At 53.6% G+C, this 19,155-nt stretch overlaps 1 protein-coding gene across 2 annotated transcripts in view; it reads left to right on the top strand.

The window, feature by feature from the left end:
• LOC140399295 (proline rich transmembrane protein 1B) overlaps positions 1 to 18,628 on the top strand; it is a 39,819-nt gene extending 21,191 nt beyond the window's left edge. Inside the window, exons 3-4 of one of the 2 annotated variants that reach the window (XM_072488788.1) lie at positions 13,970 to 14,101; positions 14,918 to 18,628. In XM_072488788.1, the coding sequence (XP_072344889.1) occupies positions 13,970 to 14,101; positions 14,918 to 15,067 (282 nt within the window). In that variant the 3' untranslated portion in view covers positions 15,068 to 18,628. The remainder of the gene's footprint in view (positions 1 to 13,969; positions 14,102 to 14,917) is intronic. The other variant, XM_072488789.1, reaches the window with a different exon arrangement.
• The last annotated feature ends 527 nt before the right edge of the window (positions 18,629 to 19,155 follow it).

Here is a 19,155-nt window from a genome sequence, read left to right as displayed (position 1 = left end):
TGTCAGAGGGTCAGTATTGAGGGAGTGCTGCACTGTCAGAGGGTCAGTACTGAGGGAGAGCTGCACTGTCAGAGGGTCAGTACTGAGGGAGTGCTGCACTGTCAGAGGGTCAGTACTGAGGGAGTGCTGCACTGTCTGAGGGTCAGTACTGAGGGAGTGCTGCACTGTCAGAGGGTCAGCACTGAGAGAGTGCTGCACTGTCAGAGGGTCAGTACTGAGGGCTGCACTGTCAGAGGGTCAGTACTGAGGGAGCACTGCACTGTCAGAGGGTCAGTACTGTGGGAGTGCCGCACTGTCAGAGGGTCAGTACTGAGGGAGTGCTGCACTGTCAGAGGGTCAGTACTGAGTGAATGCCGCACTGTCAGAGGGTCAGTACTGAGGGAGTGCTGCACTGTCAGAGGGTCAGTACTGAGGGAGTGCTGCACTGTCAGAGGGTCAGTACTGAGGAAGTGCTGCACTGTCAGAGGGTCAGTACTGAGGGAGTGCCGCACTGTCAGAGGGTCAGTACTGAGGGAGTGCTGCACTGTCAGAGGGTCAGTACTGAGGGAGCACTGCACTGTCCAAGGGTCAGTACTGAGGGAGTGTTGCACTGTCCAAGGGTCAGTACTGAGGGAGTGCCGCATTGTCAGAGGGTCAGTGCTGAGGGAGAGCTGCACTGTCAGAGGGTCAGTACTGAGGGAATGCTGCACTGTCAGAGGGTCAGTACTGAGGGAGTGCTGCACTGTCAGAGGGTCATTACTGAGGGAGTGCCGCACTGTCAGAGGAGCAGTACTGAGGGAGCACTGCACTGTCAGAGGGTCAGTACTGAGGGAGTGCTGCACTGTCAGAGGGTCAGTACTGAGGGAGAGCTGCACTGTCAGAGGGTCAGTACTGAGGGAGTGCTGCACTGTCAGAGGGTCAGTACTGAGGGAGTGCTGCACTGTCTGAGGGTCAGTACTGAGGGAGTGCTGCACTGTCAGAGGGTCAGCACTGAGAGAGTGCTGCACTGTCAGAGGGTCAGTACTGAGGGCTCCACTGTCAGAGGGTCAGTACTGAGGGAGCACTGCACTGTCAGAGGGTCAATACTGTGGGAGTGCCGCACTGTCAGAGGGTCAGTACTGAGGGAGTGCTGCACTGTCAGAGGGTCAGTACTGAGGGAATGCCGCACTGTCAGAGGGTCAGTACTGAGGGAGTGCTGCACTGTCAGAGGGTCAGTACTGAGGGAGTGCTGCACTGTCAGAGGGTCAGTACTGAGGGAGTGCCGCACTGTCAGAGGGTCAGTACTGAGGGAGTGCAGCACTGTCAGAGGGTCAGTACTGAGGGAGTGCTGCACTGTCAGAGGGTCAGTACTGAGGGAGTGCCGCACTGTCAGAGGGTCAGTACTGAGGGAGTGCCGCACTGTCGGAGGGTCAGTACTGAGGGAGTGCCGCACTGTCAGTGGGTCAGTACTGAGGGAGTGCCGCACTGTGAGAGGGTCAGTACTGAGGGAGTGCCGCACTGTGAGAGGGTCAGTACTGAGGGAGTGCTGCACTGTCAGAGGGTCAGTACTGAGGGAGTGCCGCACTGTCAGAGGGTCAGTACTGAGGGAGTGCCGCACTGTCAGAGGGTCAGTACTGAGGGAGTGCCGCACTGTCAGAGGGTCAGTACTGAGGGAGTGCCGCACTGTCAGAGGGTCAGTACTGAAGGAGTGCCGCACTGTCAGAGGGTCAGTACTGAGGGAGTGCCGCGCTGTCAGAGGGTCCGTACTGAGGGAGTGCAGCACTGTCAGAGGGTCAGTACTGAGGGAGTGTCGCACTGTCAGAGGGTCAGTACTGAGGGAGTGCCGCACTGTCAGAGGGTCAGTACTGAGGGAGTGCCGCACTGTCAGATGGTCTGTACTGAGGGAGTGCTGCACTGTCAGAGGGTCAGTACTGAGGGAGTGCCGCACTGTCAGAGGGTCAGTACTGAGAGAGTGCCGCACTGTCAGAGGGTCAGTGCTGAGGGAATGCTGCACTGTCAGAGGGTCAGTACTGAGGGAGTGCTGCACTGTCAGAGGATCCATACTGCGATAATGCTGCACTGTCAGAGGGTCAGTACTGAGGGAGTGCAGCACTGTCAGAGGGTCAGTACTGAGGGAGTGCCGCACCGTCAGAGGGTCAGTACTGAGGGAGTGCTGCACTGTCAGAGGGTCAGTACTGAGGGAGTGCCGCACCGTCAGAGGGTCAGTACTGAGGGAGTGCTGCACTGTCAGAGGATCAGTACTGAGATAATGCTGCACTGTCAGAGGGTCAGTACTGAGGGAGTGCAGCACTGTCAGAGAGACAGTGCTGAGGGAGTGCCGCACTGTCAGAGGGTCAGTACTGAGGGACTGCTGCACTGTCAGAGGATCAGTACTGAGGGAGTGTTGCACTGTCAGAGGGTCAGTACTGAGGGAGTGCTGCACTGTCAGTGGGTCAGTACTGAGGAGTGCTACACTGTCAGAGGGTCAGTACTGAGGGAGTTCCGCACCGTCAGAGGGTCAGTACTGAGGGAGTGCTGCACTGTCAGAGGGTCAGTACTGAGGGAGTGCTGCACTGTCAGAGGGTCAGTACCGAGGGAGTGCAGCACTGTCAGAGAGACAGTACTGAGGGAGTGCCGCATTGTCAGAGGGTCAGTACTGAGGGACTGCTGCACTGTCAGAGGATCAGTACTGAGGGAGTGTCGCACTGTCAAAGGGTCAGTACTGAGGGAGTGCTGCACTGTCAGAGGGTCAGTACTGAGGAGTGCTGCACTGTCAGAGGGTCAGTACTGAGGGAGTTCCGCACTGTCAGAAGGTCAGTACTGAGGGAGTGCCGCACTGCCAGAGGGTCAGTACTGAGGGAGTGCTGCACTGTCAGAGGGTCAGTACTGAGGGAGTGCTGCACTGTCAGAGGGTCAGTACTGAGGGAGTGCTGCACTGTCAGAGGGTCAGTACTGTGGGAGTGCTGCACTGTCAGAGGGTCAGCACTGAGGGAGTGCAGCACTGACGGAGGGTCAGTACTGAGGGAGTGCCGCACTGTCAGAGGGTCAGTACTGAAGGAGTGCCGCACTGTCAGAGGGTCAGTACTGAGGGAGTGCCGCACTGTCAGAGGGTCCGTACTGAGGGAGTGCAGCACTGTCAGAGGGTCAGTACTGAGGGAGTGTCGCACTGTCAGAGGGTCAGTACTGAGAGAGTGCCGCACTGTCAGAGGGTCAGTACTGAGGGAATGCTGCACTGTCAGAGGGTCAGTACTGAGGGAGTGCTGCACTGTCAGAGGATCCATACTGCGATAATGCTGCACTGTCAGAGGGTCAGTACTGAGGGAGTGCAGCACTGTCAGAGGGTCAGTACTGAGGGAGTGCCGCACCGTCAGAGGGTCAGTACTGAGGGAGTGCTGCACTGTCAGAGGGTCAGTACTGAGGGAGTGCCGCACCGTCAGAGGGTCAGTACTGAGGGAGTGCTGCACTGTCAGAGGATCAGTACTGAGATAATGCTGCATTGTCAGAGGGTCAGTACTGAGGGAGTGCAGCACTGTCAGAGAGACAGTGCTGAGGGAGTGCCGCACTGTCAGAGGGTCAGTACTGAGGGACTGCTGCACTGTCAGAGGATCAGTACTGAGGGAGTGTCGCACTGTCAGAGGGTCAGTACTGAGGGAGTGCTGCACTGTCAGTGGGTCAGTACTGAGGAGTGCTACACTGTCAGAGGGTCAGTACTGAGGGAGTTCCGCACCGTCAGAGGGTCAGTACTGAGGGAGTGCTGCACTGTCAGAGGGTCAGTACTGAGGGAGTGCTGCACTGTCAGAGGGTCAGTACCGAGGGAGTGCAGCACTGTCAGAGAGACAGTACTGAGGGAGTGCCGCATTGTCAGAGGGTCAGTACTGAGGGACTGCTGCACTGTCAGAGGATCAGTACTGAGGGAGTGTCGCACTGTCAGAGGGTCAGTACTGAGGGAGTGCTGCACTGTCAGAGGGTCAGTACTGAGGAGTGCTGCACTGTCAGAGGGTCAGTACTGAGGGAGTTCCGCACTGTCAGAAGGTCAGTACTGAGGGAGTGCCGCACTGCCAGAGGGTCAGTACTGAGGGAGTGCTGCACTGTCAGAGGGTCAGTACTGAGGGAGTGCTGCACTGTCAGAGGGTCAGTACTGAGGGAGTGCTGCACTGTCAGAGGGTCAGTACTGTGGGAGTGCTGCACTGTCAGAGGGTCAGCACTGAGGGAGTGCTGCACTGTCAGAGGGTCAGTACTGAGGGAGCACTGCACTGCCCAAGGGTCAGTACTGAGGGAGTGTTGCACTGTCCAAGGGTCAGTACTGAGGGAGTGCCGCATTGTCAGAGGGTCAGTGCTGAGGGAGTGCTGCACTGTCAGAGGGTCAGTACTGAGGGAATGCTGCACTCTCAGAGGGTCAGTACTGAGGGAGTGCTGCACTGTCAGAGGATCAGTACTGAGGGAGCACTGCACTGTCAGAGGGTCAGTACTGAGGGAGTGCTGCACTGTCAGAGGGTCAGTACTGAGGGAGAGCTGCACTGTCAGAGGGTCAGTACTGAGGGAGTGCTGCACTGTCAGAGGGTCAGTACTGAGGGAGTGCTGCACTGTCTGAGGGTCAGCACTGAGGGAGTGCTGCACTGTCAGAGGGTCAGCACTGAGAGAGTGCTGCACTGTCAGAGGGTCAGTACTGAGGGCTGCACTGTCAGAGGGTCAATACTGAGGGAGCACTGCACTGTCAGAGGGTCAGTACTGTGGGAGTGCCGCACTGTCAGAGGGTCAGTACTGAGGGTGTGCTGCACTGTCAGAGGGTCAGTACTGAGGGAATGCCGCACTGTCAGAGGGTCAGTACTGAGGGAGTGCTGCACTGTCAGAGGGTCAGTACTGAGGGAGTGCTGCACTGTCAGAGGGTCAGTACTGAGGGAGTGCCGCACTGTCAGAGGGTCAGTACTGGGGGAGTGCAGCACTGTCAGAGGGTCAGTACTGAGGGAGTGCCGCACTGTCAGAGGGTCAGTACTGAGGGAGTGCCGCACTGTCAGAGGGTCAGTACTGAGGGAGTGCCGCACTGTCAGAGGGTCAGTACTGAGGGAGTGCCGCACTGTCAGAGGGTCAGTACTGTGGGAGTGCCGCACTGTGAGAGGGTCAGTACTGAGGGAGTGCCGCACTGTGGGAGGGTCAGTACTGAGGGAGTGCTGCACTGTCAGAGGGTCAGTACTGAGGGAGTGCCGCACTGTCAGAGGGTCAGTACTGAGGGAGTGCCGCACTGTCAGAGGGTCAGTACTGAGGGAGTGCCGCACTGTCAGAGGGTCAGTACTGAGGGAGTGCCGCACTGTCAGAGGGTCAGTACTGAAGGAGTGCCGCACTGTCAGAGGGTCAGTACTGAGGGAGTGCCGCACTGTCAGAGGGTCAGTACTGAGGGAGTGCAGCACTGTCAGAGGGTCAGTACTGAGGGAGTGCCGCACTGTCAGAGGGTCAGTACTGAGGGAGTGCCGCACTGTCAGAGGGTCAGTACTGAGGGAGTGCTGCACTGTCAGAGGGTCAGTACTGAGGGAGTGCTGCACTGTCAGAGGGTCAGTACTGAGAGAGTGCCGCATTGTCAGAGGGTCAGTACTGAGGGAATGCTGCACTGTCAGAGGGTCAGTACTGAGGGAGTGCTGCACTGTCAGAGGATCCATACTGAGATAATGCTGCAGTCAGAGGGTCAGTACTGAGGGAGTGCAGCACTGTCAGAGGGTCAGTACTGAGGGAGTGCCGCACCGTCAGATGGTCAGTACTGAGGGAGTGCCGCACCGTCAGAGGGTCAGTACTGAGGGCGTGCTGCACTGTCAGAGGATCAGTACTGAGATAATGCTGCACTGTCAGAGGGTCAGTACTGAGGGAGTGCAGCACTGTCAGAGAGACAGTGCTGAGGGAGTGCAGCACTGTCAGAGGGTCAGTACTGAGGGACTGCTGCACTGTCAGAGGATCAGTACTGAGGGAGTGTCGCACTGTCAGAGGGTCAGCACTGAGGGAGTGCTGCACTGTCAGTGGGTCAGTACTGAGGAGTGCTGCACTGTCAGAGGGTCAGTAGTGAGGGTGTTCCGCACCGTCAGAGGGTCAGTACTGAGGGAGTGCTGCACTGTCAGAGTGTCAGTACTGAGGGAGTGCTGCACTGTCAGAGGGTCAGTCCCGAGGGAGTGCAGCACTGTCAGAGAGACAGTACTGAGGGAGTGCCGCATTGTCAGAGGGTCAGTACTGAGGGACTGCCGCACCGTCAGAGGGTCAGTACTGAGGGAGTGTCGCACTGTCAGAGGGTCAGCACTGAGGGAGTGCTGCACTGTCAGAGGGTCAGTACTGAGGAGTGCTGCACTGTCAGAGGGTCAGTACTGAGGGAGTGCTGCACTGTCAGAGGGTCAGTACTGAGGGAGTGCTGCACTGTCAGAGGGTCAGTACTGAGGGAGTGCCGCACTGTCACAGGGTCAGTACTGAAGGAGTGCCGCACTGTCAGAGGGTCAGTACTGAGGGAGTGCCGCACTGTCAGATGGTCAGTACTGAGGGAGTGCCGCACTGTCAGAGGGTCAGTACTGAGGGAGTGCCGCACTGTCAGAGGGTCAGTACTGAGGGAGTGCCGCACTGTCAGAGGGTCAGTACTGAGGGAGTGCCGCACTGTGAGAGGGTCAGTACTGAGGGAGTGCCGCACTGTGAGAGGGTCAGTACTGAGGGAGTGCTGCACTGTCAGAGGGTCAGTACTGAGGGAGTGCCGCATTGTCAGAGGGTCAGTACTGAGGGACTGCCGCACCGTCAGAGGGTCAGTACTGAGGGAGTGTCGCACTGTCAGAGGGTCAGCACTGAGGGAGTGCTGCACTGTCAGAGGGTCAGTACTGAGGAGTGCTGCACTGTCAGAGGGTCAGTACTGAGGGAGTGCTGCACTGTCAGAGGGTCAGTACTGAGGGAGTGCTGCACTGTCAGAGGGTCAGTACTGAGGGAGTGCCGCACTGTCACAGGGTCAGTACTGAAGGAGTGCCGCACTGTCAGAGGGTCAGTACTGAGGGAGTGCCGCACTGTCAGATGGTCAGTACTGAGGGAGTGCCGCACTGTCAGAGGGTCAGTACTGAGGGAGTGCCGCACTGTCAGAGGGTCAGTACTGAGGGAGTGCCGCACTGTCAGAGGGTCAGTACTGAGGGAGTGCCGCACTGTGAGAGGGTCAGTACTGAGGGAGTGCCGCACTGTGGGAGGGTCAGTACTGAGGGAGTGCTGCACTGTCAGAGGGTCAGTACTGAGGGAGTGCCGCACTGTCAGAGGGTCAGTACTGAGGGAGTGCCGCACTGTCAGAGGGTCAGTACTGAGGGAGTGCCGCACTGTCAGAGGGTCAGTACTGAGGGAGTGCCGCACTGTCAGAGGGTCAGTACTGAAGGAGTGCCGCACTGTCAGAGGGTCAGTACTGAGGGAGTGCCGCACTGTCAGAGGGTCAGTACTGAGGGAGTGCAGCACTGTCAGAGGGTCAGTACTGAGGGAGTGCCGCACTGTCAGAGGGTCAGTACTGAGGGAGTGCCGCACTGTCAGAGGGTCAGTACTGAGGGAGTGCTGCACTGTCAGAGGGTCAGTACTGAGGGAGTGCTGCACTGTCAGAGGGTCAGTACTGAGAGAGTGCCGCATTGTCAGAGGGTCAGTACTGAGGGAATGCTGCACTGTCAGAGGGTCAGTACTGAGGGAGTGCTGCACTGTCAGAGGATCCATACTGAGATAATGCTGCAGTCAGAGGGTCAGTACTGAGGGAGTGCAGCACTGTCAGAGGGTCAGTACTGAGGGAGTGCCGCACCGTCAGATGGTCAGTACTGAGGGAGTGCCGCACCGTCAGAGGGTCAGTACTGAGGGCGTGCTGCACTGTCAGAGGATCAGTACTGAGATAATGCTGCACTGTCAGAGGGTCAGTACTGAGGGAGTGCAGCACTGTCAGAGAGACAGTGCTGAGGGAGTGCAGCACTGTCAGAGGGTCAGTACTGAGGGACTGCTGCACTGTCAGAGGATCAGTACTGAGGGAGTGTTGCACTGTCAGAGGGTCAGCACTGAGGGAGTGCTGCACTGTCAGTGGGTCAGTACTGAGGAGTGCTGCACTGTCAGAGGGTCAGTAGTGAGGGAGTTCCGCACCGTCAGAGGGTCAGTACTGAGGGAGTGCTGCACTGTCAGAGTGTCAGTACTGAGGGAGTGCTGCACTGTCAGAGGGTCAGTCCCGAGGGAGTGCAGCACTGTCAGAGAGACAGTACTGAGGGAGTGCCGCATTGTCAGAGGGTCAGTACTGAGGGACTGCCGCACCGTCAGAGGGTCAGTACTGAGGGAGTGTCGCACTGTCAGAGGGTCAGCACTGAGGGAGTGCTGCACTGTCAGAGGGTCAGTACTGAGGAGTGCTGCACTGTCAGAGGGTCAGTACTGAGGGAGTGCTGCACTGTCAGAGGGTCAGTACTGAGGGAGTGCTGCACTGTCAGAGGGTCAGTACTGAGGGAGTGCCGCACTGTCACAGGGTCAGTACTGAAGGAGTGCCGCACTGTCAGAGGGTCAGTACTGAGGGAGTGCCGCACTGTCAGATGGTCAGTACTGAGGGAGTGCAGCACTGTCAGAGGGTCAGTACTGAGGGAGTGTCGCACTGTCAGAGGGTCAGTACTGAGGGAGTGCTGCACTGTCAGAGGGTCAGTCCCGAGGGAGTGCAGCACTGTCAGAGGGTCAGTACTGAGGGAGTGCCGCATTGTCAGAAGGTCAGTACTGAGGGACTACTGCACTGTCAGAGGATCAGTACTGAGGGAGTGTCGCACTGTCAGAGGGTCAGTACTGAGGGAGTGCTGCACTGTCAGAGGGTCAGTACTGAGGAGTGCTGCACTGTCAGAGGGTCAGTACTGAGGGAGTTCCGCACTGTCAGAGGGTCAGTACTGAGGGAGTGCTGCACTGTCAGAGGGTCAGTAATGAGGGAGTGCAGCACTGTCAGAGGGTCAGTACTGAGGGAGTACCGCACTGTCAGAGGGTCAGTGCTGAGGGAGTGTAGCACTGTCAGAGGGTCAGTACTGAGGGAGTGCCGCACTGTCAGAGGGTCAGTACTGAGGGAGTGCAGCACTGATAGAGGGTCAGTACTGAGGGAGTGCAGCACTGACAGAGGGTCAGTACTGAGGGAGTGCAGCACTGTCAGAGGGTCAGTACTGAGGGAGTGCCGCGCTGTCAGAGTGTCAGTACTGAGGGAGTGCAGCACTGCGTGGCTGCTGATTTTCCGATGAGATGTTAAACCAAGCTGGCCCATGTACCTGAGATCCGATTGCACCATTTTGAGGAGAACCAGGGGAGGTCTCCACTCTTTGCTCAATATGTGTCCCTCAATCAACATCACAGAAACAGATTATCAGGTCAGACCACATTTCTGTTTGTTGGATCTTGCTGTGTTCAACTTGGCTACTGATCATTCCCTAAGTTCCAGCAGCGACTACATTTCTAAAAGTGCTTTATTAGTTGTAAAGCGCTTTAAGATGTCGGGTGGATGTGAAAGGTGCTATGAAAATGCAAGTCTTTCTTTGTGGCAGACACAAAGGCAATGATCTATCCATCTCTCCCGATCTCAGGCGGGAATACAGAGGAGAAAACAGGGCTTCATGAACAGGACGTGCTCACAAATTTCCCATTTCCAATCACAGAATCACAGAAATGTATCAATGCAGAAGGAGGCCATTCAGCCCATCGTGTCTGCACTGACGCTCCGAATGAGCAACTCACTTCCTGCCATTCCCTCACCTCCTCCCAGTACCCCTGCACATTCGCCCGTGTGTGTTAACAGTCCCATCACGCTCTCAGGCAGCACCTGCCAGATCCTAACCACTTGATGCATGAAAACCTTTATCCTTGTGCTGTTTTTGCACCTTTTACTAATTACCTTAAACCCATGCCCTCTCGTTCGCGGTCCTTTTCTCCTTCTCTGCTCTGTTCATGAGTTTGAACATTTCGATCAAATCTCCTCCCAGCCTGCTCTTCTCCAAGGAAACAGTCCGGACCTTCTGAAATCCATCTTCATAATTGAAGGTGCTCATCCCTGGAACCATTCTTGTGAATTTATCAGCAACGTCTCCAATGCCTTCAGATCCTCCCTAAAGTGCAGCCCCCAGAACTGGACGCAATAAATATAATCTTCATTACTGTCACAAGTCGGCTTACATTAACACTGCAATGAAGTCACTGTGAAAAGCCCCTAGTCGCCACATTCCGGCGCCTGTTTGGGTACACAGAGGGAGAATTCAGAATGTACAAATCACCTAATGTCTTGTACAAACTCAACATAGACTCATAGACGCCCAACAATGCAGGAGGAGGCCATTCCCCATCGAGTCTGCACCACCCTCTGAAACAGCACCCACCCTATTCCCGCAACCCAATAACCCCACTTAACGTTTTGGACACTAAAGGGCATTTTATCATGGCCAATCCACCTAACCTGCTCATCTTTGGACTGTGGGAGGAAACCAGAGCACCCGGAGAAAACCCACGCAGTCACGGGGAGGATGTGCAGACTCCGCACAGACAGTGACCCAAGCCGGGAATCAAACCCGGGTCCCTGGCGCTGTGAAGCAACAGTGCTAACCACTGTGCCAAAGTGCCACCTTGTTCTTATACTCTATGCCTGATGTATTCATGCACTGGTACCGAGTGACTTGTCTGATAAGAGAAAGGGCATCACAGGAATATACGTGAGCTTGACACTAATCTAATTAAGTTGCACAGTCAACGTATTAAGACCATAAGACACAGGAGCAGAATTAGACCACTCGGCCCATCGAGTCTGCTCCGCCATTCAACCATTCTCCTGCCTCCTCCCCTAAACCCTGATCCCCTTGTTCCGTTATTGTTCCGTTCAAACCTTCAACCAGTGCTTTACAAGGGATGAAGTTCCAATTTGGCAGCCGACCACAATACATAACAATAGTTTGCATTTATGCAGCACATTTAATGTTGCACGTAGGCAGCACGCGGTTAGATACAGAGTAAACCCTCCTACACTGTCCCCATCAAACACTCCCAGGACAGGTACAGCACGGGGTTAGATACAGAGTAAAGCTCCCTCTACACTGTCCCCATCAAACACTCCCAGGACAGGTACAGCACGGAGTTAGACACAGAGTAAAGCTCCCTCTATACACTCTCCATCAAACACTCCCAGGGCAGGTACAGCACGGGGTTAGATACAGAGTAAAGCTCCCTCTGCACTGTCCCCATCAAACACTCCCAGGACAGGTACAGCACGGGGTTAGATACAGAGTAACGCTCCCTCTACACTGTCCCCATCAAACACTCCCAGGACAGGTACAGCACGGGGTTAGATACAGAGTAACGCTCCCTCTACACTGTCCCCATCAAACACTCCCAGGACAGGTACAGCACGGGGTTTGATGCAGAGTAAATCTCCCTCTACACTGTCCCCATCAAACACTCCCAGGACAGGTACAGCACGGGGTTAGACACAGAGTAAAGCTCCCTCTACACTGTCCCCATCAAACACTCCCAGGACAGGTACAGCATGGGGTTAGATACAGAGTAAAGATCCCTCTGCACTGTCCCCATCAAACACTCCCAGGGCAGGTACAGCACGGGGTTAGATACAGAGTAAAGCTCCCTCTACACTGTCCCCATCAAACACTCCTAGGACAGGTACAGCACAGAGTTAGATACAGAGTAAATCTCCCTCTACACTGTCCCCATCAAACACTCCCAGGACAGGTACAGCACGGGGTTAGATACAGAGTAAAGTTCCCTCTACACTGTCCCCATCAAACACTCCCAGGACAGGTGCAGCACGGGGTTAGATACAGAGTAAAGCTCCCTCTACGCTGTCCCCAAACATTCCCAGGACAGGTACAGCACGGGGTTAGATACAGAGTAAAGCTCCCTCTACACTGTCCCCATCAAACACTCCCAGGACAGGTACAGCACGGGGTTAGATACAGAGTAAAGCTCCCTCTACACTGTCCCCATCAAACACTCCCAGGGCAGGTACAGCACGGAGTTAGATACAGAGCAAATCTCCCTCTACACTGTCCCCATCAAACCCTCCCAGGACAGGTACAACACGGGGTTAGATACAGAGTAAAGCTCTCTCTACACTGTCCCCATCAAACACTCCCAGGACAGGTACAGCACAGGGTTAGATACAGAGTAAAGCTCCCTCTACACTGTCCCCATCAAACACTCCCAGGACAGGTACAGCACAGGGTTAGATACAGAGTAAAGCTCCCTCTAGACTGTCCCCATCAAACACTCCCAGGACAGGTACAGCACGGGGTTAGATACAGAGTAAAGCTCCCTCTACACTGTCCCCATCAAACCCTCCCAGGACAGGTACAGCACGGGGTTAGATACAGAGTAAAGCCCCCTCTACACTGTCCCCATCAAACACTCCCAGGACAGGTACAGCATGGGGTTAGATACAGAGTAAAGCTCCCTCTACACTGTCCCCATCAAACACTCCCAGGACAGGTACAGCACGGGGTTAGATACAGAGTAAAGCTCCCTCTACACTGTCCCCATCAAACACTCCCAGGACAGGTACAGCACGGGGTTAGATACAGAGTAAAGCTCCCTCTACACTGTCCCCCATCAAACACTCCCAGGACAGGTACAGCACGGGGTTAGATACAGAGTAAAGCTCCCTCTACACTGTCCCCATCAAACACTCCCAGGACAGGTACAGCACGGGGTTAGATACAGAGTAAAGCTCCCTCTATACACTCTCCATCAAACACTCCCAGGACAGGTACAGCACAGGGTTAGATACAGAGTAAAGCGCTCTCTACACAGTCCCCATCAAACACTCCCAGGACAGGTACAGTGTAGCACCATCGATCACACACGAGGCGAGACGTAGAGAACTTCAATCGAGGCTTTATTGAGCAGACTTGTTCCCCAGCAGCTCAGTCACAGAATTAAGCTGCGGGGAGTAAACCAGGTTCTTATACCCCGCCTATCTGGGTGGAGCCCAGTAGGCGGCAGATCCAACCGGGACCCAGCATCTATCCTCCAATAGCTCCTCGGCATTCATGGTGTACCGTATTACCCCTAATACATAGCACCACATACGCACGGGGTTAGATACAGAGTAAAGCTCCCTCTACACTGTCCCCATCAAACACTCCCAGGACAGGTACAGCACGGGGTTAGATTCAGAGTAAAGCTCCCTCTACACTGTCCCCATCAAACACTCCCAGGACAGGTACAGCACGGGGTTAGACACAGAGTAAAGCTCCCTCTACACTGTCCCCATCAAACACTCCCAGGACAGGTACAGCATGGGGTTAGATACAGAGTAAAGCTCCCTCTACACTGTCCCCATCAAACACTCCCAGGACAGGTGCAGCACGGGGTTAGATACAGAGTAAAGCTGCCTCTATACTCTAGTTAGCACTGCTGCCTCACAGCGTCAGGGACCCGGGTTCAATTCCAACCTTGGGTGACTGTGGAATTTGCACGTTCTCCCTGCGTCTGTGTGGGTTTCCTCCGGGTGCTCTGGTTTCCTCCCACAGTCCAAAGATGTATAGGTTAGTGTCCAAACGTTATGTGGGGTTATGGGGATAAGGTGGGGGAGTGGGCCTGGGTAAAGTGCTCTTTCGGAGGGTCGGTGCAGACTCGATGGGCAGAATGGCCTCTTTCTGGGATTCTATGAAAATGTCCTAAGGTGCTGCACAGGAGATTTACCAAACAAAGAAAAACCTGCCTCAGCTACAATCGGAGATATTTCAACAAATGGCCAACAGGCTTGTGAAAGAATAAGTTTTAAGGAGTGACTGAAAGGATGACAGAGAGAGGGAGAGTTTTAGGGAGGGTATTCCAGAGTTTGGAGCCTCGGAGACTGCAGGAACAGCCGCCAAAGGCAGAGCAATTAAAATCGGGGTTGCATCAGGTGTCGGAATTGGTGGAGCCTAGCGATCTGAGAGGGTTGTGGAGTTGGAGAAGGTTACAGAGATAGCGGGGGGGGGGGGGGGGGGGGGGGCGGTAAATGCCACAATTGATGTTTATTTTTTATCTACCCCCTTTACAGTATAATTATCCGTTACCTGGAGTGCAACATGAACAGAGGCAACTGCCTAAGGACTACATGGTTGAATCCGTTCTAGTCACGGTGTTCTGTTGTCTGCTCTCAGGAATTGTGGCCATCATTTTCTCACATGAGGTAGGAGCGATTGGGACTATTTCCAACGCCTACTTTTTTCAATGTAATTGGATTTATTGATTGATTGATTTTTAGTTAACCAAAGGAATTGAGGGGTATGGGACAAATGAAGTTCGGTCACAAATGAATGGCAGAACAGGCTTGAATGGTCTCCACCTGTTTCTATAGGCAAATGATTCTATGAAATTTTAGACAATGCCAATAGATTTGGGGCGGAATTCTCCGTAGCCCGACACCGGAATCGGGATCGGCGATCGGGCGGAGAATGGTTTCCGACGCTGGGATCGGGGCAGGCGCCAGTTTGATGCTGGTTTGTGATGCCCCGCCCCCTCCAAATTGGCGTCATCGGGCGCGCAGTGCGCACAGTTGCAACGCCGTTAGTGTTTCATCAGACGGCCCACCCACGATGCTCCGACCCCGATGGGCCGAGTTCCCGACGGCGCGTGAAATTAGACAATGGAGAGTGTACCATGACAGCAGGTACAGTCTTGAATGAGGTACAACTCCTTCCAGCTGAAGACTGGCAAGACCATTGGTCCCCGTCAGAAATTCATACCCTCCGCCCCTACCTCCGAATACTCACTGCAGGAGATTCTGACCCGAGTTAGCTCAGGAACAGCAACTGGATTAAAACAAACTCTGAACCGGGGACTGGAACTGGCCCAAAATAATTAATTGCTCCCTTAAAATTTCCGACGGTCTCAGTCTTTACCCCAGCCAAAGTATTCCAGTCACCGGTTGGTTTGCTGTTGATGATAGTTTTGCCTTTGTCATGACCGGCCTGTGCCTGACGTCTCTCTGCCTTTCCTCTTGCAGACCCGGATGGCGATTCAGAGAGGAGACCACATTCACGCGGAGAGCACCTCGAGGAAGACACGAGTGCTGGTGTTGTTCAGCCTATTCTTTGGTGTTTTTGTCTCGATTGGGTGGGTGATATACGTGGTCGTGGCACTTTACTTTGCGTAACACAGACTTGTGGCCAGTCGAGGGTAGCGCGGCGTCTCATTGGGTAAATCCCCCTGTGCTCTGTGAACGAATTGTGCTAATGTTATAGATCCTCTGCGAAGAGTCAAGGATACTCCACACAGGGAATCTGTTTCCCATCTCTAACCGTCACTGGCAGAATCATTTGCTTCAAAACCATTTTTCAAACATTCTCACCATGTGGGAATTGCTGGCTCGACCAGCATTTATTGCCCATCCCTAAATACCCCTTGAGAAGGTGGCGGTGAGCTGACTTCTTGAACTGCTGCAGTCCACGTGCTGTAGGTACACCCACCGTGCTGTTAGGGAGGTAGTTCAGCATTTCGACCCAGTGACAGTGAAGAAACAACCAATAACTTTCCAAGCCAGGATAGTGAGCGCATTGGAGGGAATCCTGCAGGTGGTGGTGTTCCCATGCGTCTGCTGCCCTAAATGGTAGAGATCGTGGGCTTGGAAGGTGCTGCCTGAGTAAAACAGAAGGTAAAAGAGATTCAAGTGATGAGTTACCTCATTATCCGAATCTGCCCCTGGCTGCAGTCTCACACTCCTCGTTCGAAGCAGGGAGAATAATTACTGTTCCTGGTGCCAGCCAAGTACAGCTCAGCAGAAGGACACCTGGGGCTTTACAATCCATTGTCCACAGCATCAACTGGTCCCAATGTGGGCCGACCGACACTTGGACAGGCAGATAAACTGCCCGGTGAGGTGCGAGTCACAGGAAACCGCCGCCGTTGATCTCCAGCCTGAGTAGCTGCAGCAACAAAAGAGCTGCGATTCTGCACGCCAACTCTTTGTGGTCAGCGCGGGAGTGGACGAGATGTAAGTCAGTCAGGATTCCCACGCAAAGTTGTTACCCCGAAGGAAAATGTGTGTGGGGCGGGGAATCAGTTTGAGAATGTGATGCCTCACTTGGTTGATTGGCACGCTTGTCGGGGCCTCACCTGTTCTGGAGAGTGTCGGATCCCGGGGAATTGAATCCTGACGGGACCCAGAAGCAAAGGAAGCCGGAGAAACCAAAAGAAAATCCTAAAGAAGATTTCTCCTAGTTTATGTGACGGAATTTAATTGAGACGCAGGGGGCAGGAGTTTCTGCTTTGGGTTGGGGCAATAGGATATAGGAGTAGGCCATTCGGCCCTTCGAGTCTGGCTCCGCCATTGAATGAGATCGTGACTGATCTGAAATGATAATCCTCAACCCAACTTCCCCACCTTATCCCCATAACCCTCGATTCCCTGACTGATTAAAAATCTGTCCATCTCGGCCTTGAACATGTCGCCCAACATTGGGTCAAATGTGGAAGGCGGCCCCAACAGAGGAGGCACCTGACATCCATCCTGCCTGGACTGGCCATTCATTGGCCAGAGAGCAGGCCGACTGTCCAATTAGAATGGCACACGGGCTCTTGAAGCTGGAGGGCCACGAGGTGAGCTTGCCATGCAACGAGAGAGAAAAGGCACCTCCATCTCGAGGAGCCTTCTCAGCAACGTTTAAATATTTGAAATAAAGAATGACCACAGCTGCTGAGCTCAACCCTGAACCCCACTCTCCCCGCCCTTATCCCCGGTCAGCAGGTCTGTGTGTGTGGTGTGTGTGTGTGGGGGGGCGGTGCCTCAGAGTCAGGATGGTGCTGGATAATTTGCACACCAGCCGGTGTTTGATTGCTCCGTGTTTGATTATGTGAATCTGTTCACCATTGAGGCTCACCATATTTGATTAGTTAAACCTGGGTGTGCACTCAGAGAAAAGTAAACCAACTAGAACATGCTGGAAGCCAGGGTTGATGCGTGGAGTAGAGATTTTAATGCACAGTGAATAAAACGTAGAAACGACAGCCATACCTACTCTCAGGCAAACCAGACGTATAAAACGTGCATTGTGAAATTATGTGGCCTGTCTGTCTCTGTTCCTGCCCCAATATCAGGCTGAAAATCCCACCCAAGTTTTCTATATTTCACAAACACACTCGAGGAGATAGGACAGAAAAACCAGACCCACAGTGGGAAGGCTCACAGCTTCCTCACCCGGCTGAATGTCTCAGTGGCGGCAGCCACGTCCCACCCCGGACATGCCTCTGACTCTCCAGCGGGTTCGGATGGCGTGACCCCCCGCCCTCTCGGTAATGGATCGTAAACCATCGCAACCTTACACTTGACATTTGAAACAAGCAATGAAACCTCGGCAATCAACACAGAAAATTCCGGAAAGACTCGGCAGGTTTGTTGGCAGCGGTGGAGAGAGAAACGGACTCAACATTTCACGTCATTGACCTGTTGGTCGGAGCAGCAGAAGGAGGTGCTTAATCTGAAATATTAGCAGGTTCGATTCCCGGCTTGGGTCGCTGTCTGTGCGGAGTCTGCACGTTCCCCCCGTGTCTGCGTGGGTTTCCTCCGGGAGCTCCGGTTTCCTCCCACAATTCCTGAAAGACGTGCTGTTTGGCAATTTGGATATTGTAAATTCACCCTCTGTGTACCCGAACAGGTGCCAGAATGTGGCGACTAGGGGCTTTTCATAGTAACTTCATTGCAGTGTAAATGTAAGCCTACTTGCGACAATAAAGATTATTACTATTATAGCTCCACCTCGCTCCACAGAGGCTGCCTGATCTTTTGAGTATTCCCAGCATTTTCAGTTTTTATTTCAGATTTCCAGCAGCGGAAGTTCTTTTGCTTTTATATTAAAATGTTTGTAATTGGGCGGCACGTGGTGCAGTGGTTAGCACTGGGACTGCGGCGCTGAGGACCCGGGTTCGAATCCCGGCCCTGGGTCACTGTCCGTGTGGAGTTTGCACATTCTCCCCGTGTCTGCGTGGGTTTTGCCCCGCACCCCAAAGATGTGCAGGGTAGGTGGATTGGCCACGCTAAATTGCCCCTTAATTGGAAAACAAAAACGAATTGGGAAATTAAATTAAAAATTAGACTACCCAATTCATTTTTCCAAATTAAGGGACAATTTAGCATGGCCAATCCACCTGCTCTGCACATCTTTGGGTTGTGGGAGCGAAAGCTACGCAAACACGGGGAGAATGTGCAAACTCCACACAGACAGTGACCCAGAGCCGGGATCGAACCTGGGACCTCAGCGCTGTGAGGCAGCAGGGCTAACCCACTGCGCCATCGTGCTGCCGGACCCGCACCATTTCTTACGGACAAGTCATCACTGACAGCTGACTGAACCACCTTGGCAGCAATTAAATCTGCAGCTTGTTTTTCTCCCACTTTAGAATAATTAAGCAAAGATATTTACCTCGTTTGGTGCCTAGCAATCCCTCAACACCTGGGTCTGAGTGCCTTAACTTCTTAAAAAAATAAAATAGTTAATAAAAAAAACAAAGCCTGCAAGGAGTGATTGCAAACTCTCGAGTTGATGTTGTCTGTTACCTGTGAGAAGATTGAAGTGAATTGGGATGAGAGTCTGAGTGGGATTTGTCTGAACTGGAATGGGATGGAGTTAGATTCGATGTATTTATTAGTAACTGTCACATTATGTTCAAGATTTTAAAAGCACAGATTAAAAGAAGATGCATTAAAATTTGTTTACGCCCATTTTGTCAGCGTTTGTTTTATTTTTTTGGGGGGGGTCCCAAGTTTAGAACTTTCTGTACATGGTAACAGACATCAAGATCAATTCACAAGGCCTTCGAACCATTTTTATGGGTTTTTAATTTTTTTTTAAGAGTACCAAAATTTTTTTTTCCAACTGAGGGGTGTGGAGGTAATAAACAAGTTTAGGGAGTTAGGCTGGAAGTTAAAAGCCAGGACAGACAGAGTTGTCATCTCTGGTTTGTTGCTGGTGCCACGTGATAGCGAGGCTAGGAATAGGGAGAGAGTGCAGTTGAACATGTGGCTGCAGGAATGGTGTAGGAGGGAGGGCTTCAGGTATTTGGATAATTGGAGCGCATTCTGGGGAAGGTGGGACCTGTACAAGCAGGACGGGTTGCATCTGAACCAGAGGGGCACCAATATCCTGGGTGGGAGGTTTTCTAGTACTCTTCGGGAGGGTTTAAACTAATTTGGCAGGGGAATGGGAACCGGATTTGTAGTCCAGCAACTAAGGTAGCCGATATTCAGGA

This window comes from Scyliorhinus torazame, chromosome 22 (assembly GCF_047496885.1).
Source record: "Scyliorhinus torazame isolate Kashiwa2021f chromosome 22, sScyTor2.1, whole genome shotgun sequence".
Classification (NCBI taxonomy): Eukaryota; Metazoa; Chordata; class Chondrichthyes; order Carcharhiniformes; family Scyliorhinidae; genus Scyliorhinus; species Scyliorhinus torazame.
The sequence above is the reverse complement of the archived record's forward strand: the minus strand, read 5'-3'. Positions and strand labels throughout refer to the sequence as shown.